This window comes from Megalops cyprinoides, chromosome 13, assembly GCF_013368585.1.
Source record: "Megalops cyprinoides isolate fMegCyp1 chromosome 13, fMegCyp1.pri, whole genome shotgun sequence".
NCBI lineage: Eukaryota > Metazoa > Chordata > Actinopteri > Elopiformes > Megalopidae > Megalops > Megalops cyprinoides.
In genome coordinates this window covers 16,350,498-16,363,705 of record NC_050595.1, presented here as the reverse complement: position 1 = coordinate 16,363,705, position 13,208 = coordinate 16,350,498, and the positions used below count along the sequence as shown (strand labels likewise).

Genomic DNA, 13,208 nt, shown 5'->3' with positions numbered 1-13,208 from the left:
ACTCTTCTTTATTGTATTGCTCTGGCAGAAAGGATTTCAGTGACACTCCACATTGTCACACTAGGAAACAGGCAGCATTGCAGCATAAGCCTTGAAAGGTGCTTTCTGTAATGTTGTGAATGTAAACATTTAATGTGTTTGGGAAGTAGTGTTTCGTTGCTTCAGTAGCATGAATTAATGCAAGTCCATTTTAATCTCCTGCGGTGGGTAGATTCGGCAACCATGGCCTGATTACAGTGTGAAATCAGTACTAAAACACTATCGTAACATTACAAATGCAGATGTTGTAGCTAGCTAGCTAACACTTACTAACAAAACTCCCTTCCTTCTTAGTGATGACACTTCATAGCTACTTCTTCCCTAAGTTTTGTTGTATGTAAGCCAAAAACTCCAGACAAAAAATGCTTGCTTGAATTTTAAGTTGCTTCCACATAAAATGAAACAGTAGACAGAAGTACTAACATGACTTCTAAATGACTTCACAATGATGAAACAAGAAACGAACCAAACTTTCCATTTCAGTATTATACACATGTAAATTTTTTGATGATATTTTAGTGGAGGAGGAGATTATCTCCTGAGAAATTATTTTACATTATGGGCTAGATTAACTGCCAGTTGTGCTTACAAGGTGTTTCTTGAATGAACTGTTAGGACAAAGTATTTGAGACATTCCTATTGTACAGCCCATAAATAGCCAATGCATATCAGCTGCTTCAACAATAATTACAAAACACATTATGCCTCTTAACAAAGGGGCCTATACCCCGGGCACATTATAGAATACTGCAATGTGTTAAGTGCACAGAGCAGCTTCAGGCAGTGCACCACACACCTGGACTGCATTCTCAATGTGTGTGTGTAATGGATGCTAACAAAGTGTCAATGTATCCTAAGCTAATGTTAGTTAGTGCTAGCGCTTTAGCATGGTTGCTCCTTTCTAAGAGTACACTTTAGAATGCCAGAGTTTTTTGTGACACAATTTTGCTTTGACAAATGTAGTGTAAATAGAATAACAATGGAAAAAAAATAAGGTCTTACAAATACCACACGACCAAACTGATGGACATGATATTATTCTTGCATTGCTGGTTAGCTCGATATTAATGTCTGAATGGAAAAGGAACACTTAAGAATTAACATTAGTCTTCTGCAAACTTCACAGGAGATTTCAACCACTGCTTCACAAAGTCACATTCCTAAATTGAATGTAGGCATAAATCAGCTGCTGTAGGCAAATGAATCAGGCAGCTGTCAGTAATATTATTGTTATAGAAATTGTCCTTCCCCCACCTCCAAAAGTGATATAGTTATCTTTAATAATCTACCTAAAACAAAATTACTACAAATGTAGCCCTACTGTAAATTACAGGAAAATTAACAATATTTGCAATTTCCATCCATTGTGTTTGCTTGAAAAATGACCTTCCTTTGCAGCATGATTCGTTTCTTTACATTCTGCTTGTAAGTGGCTCTGTTGCCTTAGTTTGAGGAAAGGTATGGAATGGAAATTCCACCAGGTCATATTTATTGCGATGGAAATTGTCTCACTTATGTCAAGGTTTGTGAGTTTTGATGCAGTATCATCTATTTCTATCCCTGCAGTTGACTGTCTGTAAATACACATTGGATTTTACACTCCATTTTATTCGCTAATATGCAGCTTGCCCCGTTTAAAACCCCCTGACCTCCTGTTACATGCCTACTTCAGTTAAATACAGGAAGAGTGCTAACATTCAGGTTAACATCCAATTTAAAGTTCCAAGTTAAATTACTTCAGAAAACTTCCACTGATTTCATGTAATAAACCTTTTATGAGAAAATGTGGTGTCAACATTTTCCAGGCAGAAGAAAGACAAATGACCACTGCAAATGGCAAGTAGAAAAAAAGTACATCTGCTTTCAAATGAGTTGTGCTCATTGTCCCACAGAAATATTCTTGTTTATGTTTGTGTTCTACAATGTGCTTTTTCATCATTTATCCAACTCCATGTAAAGAAATACGTATATCACGTATAGTACACATATACTGCAATGACTCATTCTGTTTTTCCATGTAAAGCACAGCTTCCTTACTGAACATATACTTGAATATAATTCTTTTCTTGTTACAAAGTGTTGTAATGTTACAAGTCCATGTTATGTCATTCACACATAAGCTCCTTCTTTCATCGCAAATCAAAGTAAGCAGTGAATGAAACTGCGCCCTTTTAATAAACAGCTAAATTGAATTTTTCCATCACAAATAAGGCTTATGCTTATGAAACTTAACCAAGTCCTGTATGAAAAGTATGGCAAGATCTGTGATTACAGAAGCCCTGCAGGGCTGCTCAGATACATGCTTGTACTGAAGACAGTGGCCTCCAGCCCTTCAGACTTCGGAGGTTAGCTTTATTAGGCTTTATTAACACAGTCTGAGAAAACTCCACTTGATTTGGTGGAGAAATTCCATATGGCATTGAAGTGCCCGAAGTGAGTTTATTATGCATTGCAAACTGTATTTTTGCTTAAAACCAACATTTTTGACAATATGATAAAACTATCCAAATATTTAAACTCTATAGTAGTATGTTCTCCTTTCATGTTCCAGTCTCTTTGCTAAGACTCAAAAGCAATCTGCAAGCAATGCTTTCTGAAGCATGTCACTCTTAATTTAAATTTGTGTTCCCTGGTTACATTTCCTGCTGGTAATTGACTCTGTGTGTGCTCAGCAAAACAGGGAATGTGCTTGCAAAGGTATTCACTCCCTAATGATCGGCAATGCTTGTGAAATTTCAGACATGCCAGATATGCAATATGGTGAGCATATTGTGTTTATGTTTTTGGTGTGAAATTTTAGTGGTGTTAAGTAACTGTTGTGATGCCAGTCAAGAGGGGGGATACAGCAGACAGACAAGCTGGCAAACTGAAAGAGAGGGAAGAAAAATTAGCTTTTGAAAATGGTCCAGGATTGTATATTGTCTCAGAAAATACACATACACTGGCAGGAGAAGTCAGGTTGTTAATGGGTGCTGTCAACTTCACATAATTGACTAATGTTCTTTTTTGAATAGACCTGCAGTGTCTACTGTTTTACCCATTCTTTTCACAATGTAAGTGGCTGGATATTTACAGAAGGCTTGTGGTAAGGTACAGCACCAGTGTTGCACCTGGTACTCAAACCCATGACTCTAAGGTCCTGTTCTAGTGCTCTTATCGCTTGCCACATCACAGCAATCATGATATAGTTACTATTTTGAAAGTGATAGAAATGTGACCTGTAGACATAGCGTGTGCAGAAGTGTCTTTTTTTCAGATTTTAGATGCCCAGTCGTCTCAGGCCTGACAGAAATGTACATTATTAAGATCATTCAGATGTAAGGATTTCGGATACAGCTTCATAATGCTACAAAATAAATGCCCAGTCTTGGACCATGCCCTTTCTTCCATATCTTGTTCTGCTTCTTTTTTGCTATCCTAATATTCTGCTAATGGTGTTATCACAAAACCTCCAATACCACTAATAACTCCTCTCACCCTCTCACCATTAGTCTAGAAAGCCTTGACTTGTCATTGACAAGACAAAGAGGTGGGACTTACCATTTTGGACTTGCACTTTCAAGAGTGCGGTCAATAAGATTGTACATGGCATGGTTCTTGGGGGAATGGAAGGCACAACAAAAAACACTATATGGCAACTATTTGTGTTGTGTATGACAGCTAGCAAGGTAATTAAGAATCATAAGAAGAAAAGTACTAACATAGTGTTTAAAAAATCTCTACATGACATTTGATCATTCTCCATTAGAAAAGCATCATAACTTAGGATAGATAAGTAGCAAGGATGAAGCATAGGCCTTAACATTCTTGGTCTAAATTTCTTTGCTATGTCCTGTCAATAGCATATCCACATATCTATCATTTCTGCATTAAAAAGGCTCACAAGCTTGCTAACCAACTACATAGCATGCTTTGCAAGCTGTAGTCAAAGCTGTACCTAACCTAAAAAAATTGTTACACAACTCTTCAGTTGCTCAGTATATTTATACAGCATGTAACATTAAGTTAATGCATCTGTTTACTATAATCTTTCAGTGTTCCTTTTCAGTCCTGCTCTAAATTGTCTGTCCTGTTATATCATTAGCTATTGCATAGCTAGCTTGTTAGCTTGCTGCCTATCTTAGCTGTACCAGCCATTTAACTGTTACAATTTGTACTATACTGCTGTAATTAATACATCTAGGTAGGCTTCATGTGTTTTACATGTTCCATACTCCATTCCAGGTCTGTTACATCTAGCTAGTAATCTAGTTAGACACCATGTAAAATACATCTAAAACAGATTTGAACTCTGAACTCACTGCAGTCCGCAGCCCACATTCTTACAAGAAAGCATGTAAGAAACATTTAGAGGCATCACTGGCAGGCTGTATGGCCAAAACATCCATTTGTACATTCTGAGTAAAAGAATTCTGAACACTAATTTATTTAGCTTATTTTAATATCAAATGTCATATAAATGAGCATTTGTTTTAATATCCAACAGCACAATAAGATCTCTAAATGCTATTGATAATTGTTTGAATAATACAGTTAGAATTATTATTATATGTTAACAGTAATAAAGGGAATATGTTAGTATGTCCCTCTTTTGCTCAGCTCTGTGAATTCATGCTGTAGTATACACAAGGTGCAATGCCGTAAGCACTATCCATATTTACAGCATTGAGCTGAATCAGTGCCACAGTACTATCAGCAGGGTAATAGAGTGCGTGGGTCTAGTGGCCTGTCGTGCATGGGACACCTCTAAATGCCAAGAGTAAACGCACTGGCGATCTCGTGAGGATGATTAAGGCCGTCACGGTGATAAACTATAAGGCTCTCGTCGCACAGACCCGCGCGTTTAATTAATCACCTCGCGCTGGGTAGCGGCTACACCGTCTGCGCAGGTGGAGCTCCACGTGCATCTGCCATATGCCCGCGTCTTTGTTTGCACTCCAGCAGAGACGCGCAGCTGCCGCCCCGCGCCGAGCGCAGCGATCTGGGTTAATAATAGGCAGAGCCCGCTGCTACGGTGAAAGTTGACACCACTCCCCCTCGCAGGTTGCACATTGTCACAGACCGAGGCTAAATATACCCGCGCGGGCTAATCTGGTGTGGTGACAGGGGCTCCTGAATCCAGCGCAGCTGTTACTGCGCCGCTGTGACAGGCCAGTCGGCTCTTATCAGTGCCGCAGCCCTTTGCAGCCTGTTTGAGGTGGGAGACCTTTGAACTTTTCTACCAAGGAGTTTTTTTTCCTCTGTCTGCCACAGCACCCACAACACAGAGGCAGTTTGTTTTCCAGGAAGTAACTAAAAACTACATTATAACAGCAGCGCAATATCAATAGTTAGAAGTTCAGAGTTGATTTAAATTTGTCAGTATTGACAAACCATAGACGTTATTGTTGCTGCACTTTACAGGGTAGCATTGCTGGATTGGATCCCATTGAATTCCACTTGACTTGACCCATTGAATCAACCAATTACTGGTATGTTACATGCATTTAAAAACTGGGGCAAGCCACAGTTTTTTTTTTTTTTTTTTTTTTTTTTTTTTAATCTTGGTGTCACTACTGCTAGGAAGAACAAAACAAGTATCCTCCTTCCCTGTCCCCTCAGTCTTCATCAGCTCACGTCAAGGCAGCAGTGGAATGCATGAGCAATACATTTGCTGTCTGTTTAGGACATTGATGGACTGTCATCTTCAGTCACAGTGACAGTGCTCCCCAGCACTGTTATTATGACAGCTGTGGTGAAAAACATACACATTAACCAAAATTTCAGTCCCAGTGTCTATATGTGAAATTCAGTATTGCAAGGAATACATCTGTGAAGACCTTAAGACTCAAGACACAATGATTTTTAATGAGTTGTCCCACCCATGCTAATGTGATGTTCAGCTGGGAGAACTGTTGTTTGGGAAGGTTGTGTGTCAGGTCCTGGTGCGTTTTTCTGTGCGTGGGTGTTTCGTGACCTAGATCAAAGAGAGGCTCTGTGAGTCAATCTTGGTGATTTCAGATGGGAATTCCAGCAATCATTTATTGAGATGTTTGTCTACCCAGTTCAGACTACACAGAGTGAATCTCTAGCTCACTGCACAGACTATTGTTCTCTGCTCTTCCTCCTTTCAGTTTTTATTATTATAAAAATAATAATTATTCCGGGTGTGATTGTCAATGTTTTACTGTACAATAAAACATTATTGGATGAATATATACGTTCGGTGCATAAGTATATGCAATGAATAGTCTGCTTGCATACCAACATGCAGCGCAAGTATTCATCCACTAGATTACATTGTGTACAAATGTAACAATTTGGTCCTTGTAATCAGCAGAATACTGATAAGAAACAGAAAAACTTTAATGGAGACTAATAAAAATCTAGTCATATTACTCTACCTTGTGTGTGTAAAAATAATTGTGTTTTGGCTTTAAAAAATCCTTTTGTTGTATGTTTTTGCTGTCAAGCACAGCAGCACAGCTTTTATATTCAGGATTTATCTTGAGCAAGTTTTAGTGGATTAAAATCACATTCACAATGAATAGATTGGTGTAGTTATGAATTTAAATGTAACTTCTACAATCTTTTCTGTAAGAAAGATTGTACAGACTTTTAATACACGTGTGCATAACATTATAAACTGAAAGTGGAAACAGGTATCGTAATGTGGAGGCAAACAGAAGTTTCCCTCTCAAGTAAAATTTCTTTGCAGTTTTTTGCAGTTGTACAATATTTTCCTCACTTAGTGAAAATAAGAACTTTATCAGTCCATCTTCCTTTTGTTGTCCCATTATTTTTTATTTTTTTTTTTAGCCTTGACTCAATACTGGTTGAACATTTTACACATGCTGCCAAATGGCAGATAATGCTTATTGACCTTTGGATACTTACCAGGTTAATTGCATGACTTCTGTAGTAACTGTCTTTAACATCTCATTTGTTAAAGCCAAACAGATTCATTATCTTCCTGGATGCATTTGTAATAATATGTCACACTTTTTTATTCTGGGCTTTTTATTTTATACTGTACTTACAGTATCTCATATGCTGTAAGACACCCTATTTTCATGACATTACAGTCATGAGACAATCATGACAGTAGTGACTATATTTATGTATTTGCCCATCTATTTATTTGATTCCTTGACCAAATCTAGGTCACTTAATTGAACTTGGACTCAAAGTGTAGAAACATGTGATCAGTGTTTCAGGGGGTCATCATTTTTCAATTATTTTCAAACTAAATTCCATCCTTATCCCACAGGCTCCTCAGTGTCAGGCTGTAAGGAAATAGGCATCAGAATAATGCCTTACGTCCTGGCATTTTAAACTGTTACGAAAGGTCTTTTCCTTCATCTCTAAAGTGTTTGAGTAATAATTATAAGCTTCTTTTACTCGCTGATACTCATCATCTAGGATTGTCACCACCAGATCATCTTTGGGGCTTTCCTTTTCAGTAAATAATTGATACATGTAAAGGTCAGTATTTATTGTTCCCCTGCAAGCTTAAGATTTCACAGCCTGTTATTGTACTGTCTTTGTCTGCAGCTGATTTCTTAAAGAATGAATGAAACATTGGAATTCTCTAGCTGTCAGTGCTGGAAAATAATTTACTCTGTGTCTTTAACTGACATCTAAATGTGACAAGTTCTGTCAGCACTATTCAGGTTTAATATTCGTTTGGACACTGATAAACCATTACAGGCCGTTTGGAGGGAACTGATGTTTAAAGGCTCAGCTGGTGCTGTCTGGAAACCTCAGCCAACCCTCCGGCTGGGGAATTCCTAACGGTGAGAATGTTTGTCTGGTTTAGATGTCTGAACTCAAGGGCTTTGAAGGAGACCACGGTGCAGAGGAAAGCAACTGATGGTATTTCACTGGTGTGTGGTAAAACCACGGCACATTGAAGACGCTGTGTGAGCAGAGGAGGAGAGGTGTGGCAACTAACACCACGTTGCTGTGTATGGAAACTCACTCCAAAAACACAGCAAAGCAGTATGAAAGAGGCCGTTTCACTGCTTTACGTTTATATAGCTTTGTATTCACACATGTTCGAAATTCAGATTTTTTTTTTTTTAAATGATTTGGTTCCCCAGAAAAAAAGATTTATATTTATATTAGAATTATATTAAGGCATGCAGTATATTTGAAGGGATATGCTTGGCATTCTTGTCCTAACACAAAACAGTGTTTTATTGAACCTTTGATTGTGACTGGATAGGACTAATGATTAAGATGTGTAAGCGCCTACTCTAAGGTTTGTTTTTAAATTAGTTTTGGAAATTACCTTGTACACACAGCTTTGATTACTTATAATATAGAATCGTCTATTCAGAAATCACAGTTGAACGTCGCTGACAATGAAAAATATTGCTCTGAATAAATACTGAGTACAAACTGGCCCTGAGAAGCTCGTTCAGTTAACCCCAGAGGAGCTAATTTATTTACACTGTGCACTCCGCTTATGAACATCCCATCCAGGACAATTCTTATAAACAGCTGATTCTTAAGAGTTCCAAATGAAAGGGTGTTGTGGAAATTGATGTGTATGGTTTATGGTCTTCTTAAAAGTGTATTTAAGTGTATTTAACAGTCTTAGTGTAGGAATAGTTCTGTCCCAGTGTTTTCATCGCTATATGCAGTTGATTTTTTACATTGATTTACCTGATGCACAGTATTCTGGCGTGTAATTTTGGAGACATAACTGAGTTGTATTGGAGTCTGAGCATGGAAGTGCTCATTCATTCGTATTAGATTTGGGTTTCAAGGTGTGGCTTTATGAAACTGCAACTTCTGAACATGAAAATCAGTGTCTGCTTTACATCAATAGGAGATGATTAAACAAATGTGTCTCAGGTGTTGGTGTAAGTTAGTATTGTGGTCATAAAGTGTAAAAGTTTGAAAAATAATACAACTCTTCAAGATGGTGTATTTGTCTTTGTTTTAAGAAGGCAGTGGATGTGAGAGGAAGTCGCCCACGCTAACAGGATGATCTGTGACAGCAGCTGGCTTGAACAGCTTTCTCACATCATCATAAGAAACAAGCATGTAGCACACACCCCTTTCAGTCCCTTTCAGTCTGTTAAAAACATATCACTGAATATTGTCAAATTTAGAGGCCAGGTAAAGAATATAAATATACTTAGTATTTGTCAGGGTACTCAATTCTTTTGATTTAAATAGTTTCACATCATGTACCATACTTAACCTGTGGGTTGAGAGTGTTGTTTTGTCCTCAGCCTCTGCCTTTGAGTAGGATTTCCACATTATTTCAAAATAATCATTAGTGGCAAAACAGTATATACTTTTAAATGAAAGCTGTGGTTCATCCTTTTCTCTGTGTATGTACATTTTGAATGTCCTGCATTTAAAAGTATTATACGGCATAAAAAGCACCTGTATATTCCATCCAGTTGTATTTACAGTCTGTGATGTTTAACACATTCAAAATTTTACATCACAATATAGCTTGTACAGTATATTTCATTATTCGTATTCCCTAAGTCTGTACAGTACTGCAAACAACAAAATTGCAATCTCTGTCAAGCTTATTCATAAGATTCCGACAGTTAAGAACAGCTGAGGAACCTTTCAGAAAGCTTTTTATTTTACTTCATTTGCTAAGCAAGTGATCCGGCTTCCTTTTGGCCGCCAGCACACATTGGAGTAACAATAGTGTATTTAAGCCTGTATTTCTCAGTGCATGTACACCAAAACATTTTAATCTGTCAATCACACGTTAAAAAGACAAATGCAAGGATACGACTCATTACTGTTTTGGTGAATAATATTTCACATGAAGGAAATTGTGTTGGATGTTTGTTATTAAACCAGACCTCCCATTTTACACTTTTTGAACAAGCCCAGTAATTTAGCTTCAGTGTTTTGTTTTTTTTTTCATATGTTTTAAACATATGTCTTGGAAATATAAGTTGAATATAACTTAAAATTTTTCATTCAAGTTTTGGAAATGAGAAGTGGCTCAATATGAATACATGGGTCCCATATTCTCAAAACAAGAATAGTAAAATAAAATGTCGTCCAGAAAAAGTTTAAGAAATGTAAGAAAATCATTGTCATACATTCTTATTACGAACCTTGCCTCCCCATTGTAATGCAGTAGACAGTCAGCAGTGTTTTACTGCGAATGTCATGTTATCAGTTGGACGTCAGTGTGGGAAATGTCTCTTTAGCCATCCTGTTACTCTTAGATATTATGTTAAATAGAATTAAATTGTACATATAATTTTAAGTACTGTCAGTGAATACCTACAATAGCTGCACTGGAAAATATTTATTCATTTTTCTACAAATTCAGAATAGGTTTCTGTTTTGTGTGCAGTTAATGAAATGAACATCATAAGGGGCAGCTGTGTAGGATAGTGGTAAGGAGCAGGGTTTGTAACTAAAAGAAAGGTTGACGGTTAGATTTCCTGCTGGAGCACTTCTTTTGTACCCTTGGGCAAAGTACTGACCCAGAATTGCCTCAGCTAATATCCAGCTGTATAAATTAATAACATGTAAAATATTGTAACCTATGTAAGTCGCCTTGGATAAGAATGTCTGCTAAATGATAATAATGTAAATGTAAAAGATAATTTAGACTATTTATGTTTAACCTGTGGTTAACTGGCTCCCTGGAATTGTTGCAGCTGTGAAAAAGCCAGTCACAGTACACACAGAATGTGTAGCACAATGGATTTGTTGTATTCAGGCTTTTCACAAAGCTTATACAGTTGGTTATTGCTCTGGGGAAAAGGCGCTTTGCCCCCATTAAAAAGTAATGAAGTAACAGAGCAATTGAATTTGCAGCTCGTAATATAAAAGAGGATGGTATTATTAGCAGTCTGCGTACTGTAGTAGGCCTTAAATAGGGAAAGCAGGCAAGACTCATCTTACCGATGGATCTACATGGAACTGCACAACACCTGGAGCAGAAGAAAGATAATAGTAATAATGCATTGTATTAGTTAATGGCCTTTCTATACCTAGGTCACTGTATGGTACATAAATACAGCACACTATCCAGTACTTTTAGTCTTTTCTCAGCACAGGCATAATTTTCACATCATAACCACAATCCAACAATATAACAAACAATGGCAAAACAAACGCTGAAATGGTATTCTTTTGGAATAATATATTTAGAGAAAGAGAGAAGATGTCTCACCTTTGTGTCGTGTGTTCATCTCATACTGAGGCATGTCTTTTCTGACAATATATTTTCACTTTTAGTTCATTTTCACTCTGCAACTTTATGTATGTCATTTTTCCAGTGGTGACACACACAGCCGCAGAGCTCCAAAACCATTACAGTATCGCCCCCCGCTGGTTCAAAGGGGCATTTAGAGTACAGATGAGAATTGTCACCATCTTCCACAATTGCGAATGGAAACAATGCGTTATACACCAGATGTATGCTTATGTACAATCACATACATACTGATATACATTTTCAGAAACCTAATAGGTTTGTCCTGCAAACACTACATAGTGCAAGAAACAGCATATAAAGTGATTCAACAATAATGTCTGACAAGCACCTTTCTCACAAGCTGTAATAAACTGTCTTTGTCTATGTCTTTTTTTGCAGTGAATGAGATCATTGGGAGAGACATGTCCCGGTCCCCGGGTCCTCAGTCCTAGCTACATCTGCAAGACTCGCTGGTCCCAGCAGCACTGTCCCATTGCTTCCTCTTACTGCACCTCCAACCCTGGCCTTCACCAGCAGGAGCAGAGGAAAGGAGACCCCCTGCAGCATCCACCCCAGACCCCAAACACATGTGCAGTGCAAACACACTCATGGCTGGGTGGCTGGATAAGTGTGTGTAAATCAATGCTTCTACATAAGTGGGTAAACCATGGAGTGTAGAAAAAGTTTGTTCCTTATGGTGGGCATTCACACACATTGATTTGAATTTTTCTGTGTTCCAAAAGAGATTCACTCCTGTATGCCGCTATAGAGGTGCCCATCTCTCCGGGTTTCATTGTAGGTAACTGATCCTAATCTGGTTAACTTTCACCGCACCCCAGAGGACACTGTGCAGAAGAATGTACTCGGCTGTCTTAGGGGAAATTGTGGTGGTTTAGGTGTTTGATTTTTGTTAGTAATAATGTTAACAATGAGTCTTTCAGGCTGTCGTAAGGTCCAGTTATTATTTCTCCCGTACCATAATAACAAAATGTCCCAGACAAGGAAAGGTGGTACCTCATTTTGCCGTCATTGACCCATAGTGAAGAGGAACTGCACGATGCAGGCGCCTGACTATGCCCGTCTCACCTTTGTCTCGTCCGCATGGACGGGCTGAGCACTGGGAGAGCCCAGAGGGAGACACTCCACGGCACAGCCACAAGCTGAGCAGTGACCCCCCAGAGGAAAGGCGCAGTCTAGGCTCTCATATGTGCATGGGTTTAAATCAAGTAGCCTTGGGGTTGGGAGGAACAGACCATTCCTTTCTGAAGCTGTACTGGGGATAGTAGTATGCAACATTCCACTTTTTTATTCTTCTCGCAGACGACTGTATACAAGGAGGTGGCTGTATATTATTGTATTTTCCCCACTTCAGGTTACACAAATGCCTTATAAGTATTCAGTAGCTCTGGAAGATGACAACAGCTTTTAATATAGAAAGTACATTTTTACATAGCAGGCATGGGGGTCGGGTTTTAAAAAAAAAAAAAAAAAAAGCAGTTGAAGCTATTTGTAGACATAGTTGACTTGCAGAGGATTCTCAATTACGTAGAAGATGTTTTGGTCAAATGTTATTTGCTGTCAACATTTTCATTGATACCTATTGAGTGTGTGTGTTGAAGTCCAGTTGCTATTTGAAGAGTAGATATTTCATTAGAACTGTAAGGAAACCTGGTGGATTGTTAAAAATGGGAAGTGCTGTCAACATGGTGGGGGAGGGCAGGCTGTTGTCCAGTACTGCAATGCAATATTTCTGGTACTCCTGAAGTACAGGAACCTCTGTGCCTTTCAGTTAGAGTATATCGATATTTATAAGATGCATATGAGTTAAGAAGATTACCAGTGACCTTTGGTTGTAGCTGGGAACACAATACAGGGAAATAAGTAGAAAATGAGAAAGCAATTTTTTTTATTCCTCTGAACAAGGTTAAAACGTAGCAGAAAGAACAAACTCTCACTTGATTCACTCCTGAATGGATTCAGTTCATTCAAT

The 13,208-nt window shown here is 38.1% G+C and overlaps 1 protein-coding gene across 3 annotated transcripts in view; it reads left to right on the top strand.

The window, feature by feature from the left end:
• LOC118787933 (nuclear factor of activated T-cells, cytoplasmic 3-like) overlaps positions 1-12,677 on the top strand; it is a 58,221-nt gene extending 45,544 nt beyond the window's left edge. For all 3 annotated transcript variants that reach the window (XM_036543706.1, XM_036543709.1, XM_036543707.1), the window contains exon 10: positions 11,618-12,677. In XM_036543706.1, the coding sequence (XP_036399599.1) occupies positions 11,618-11,670 (53 nt within the window). In that variant the 3' untranslated portion in view covers positions 11,671-12,677. The remainder of the gene's footprint in view (positions 1-11,617) is intronic.
• Positions 12,678-13,208: the final 531 nt, after the last annotated feature.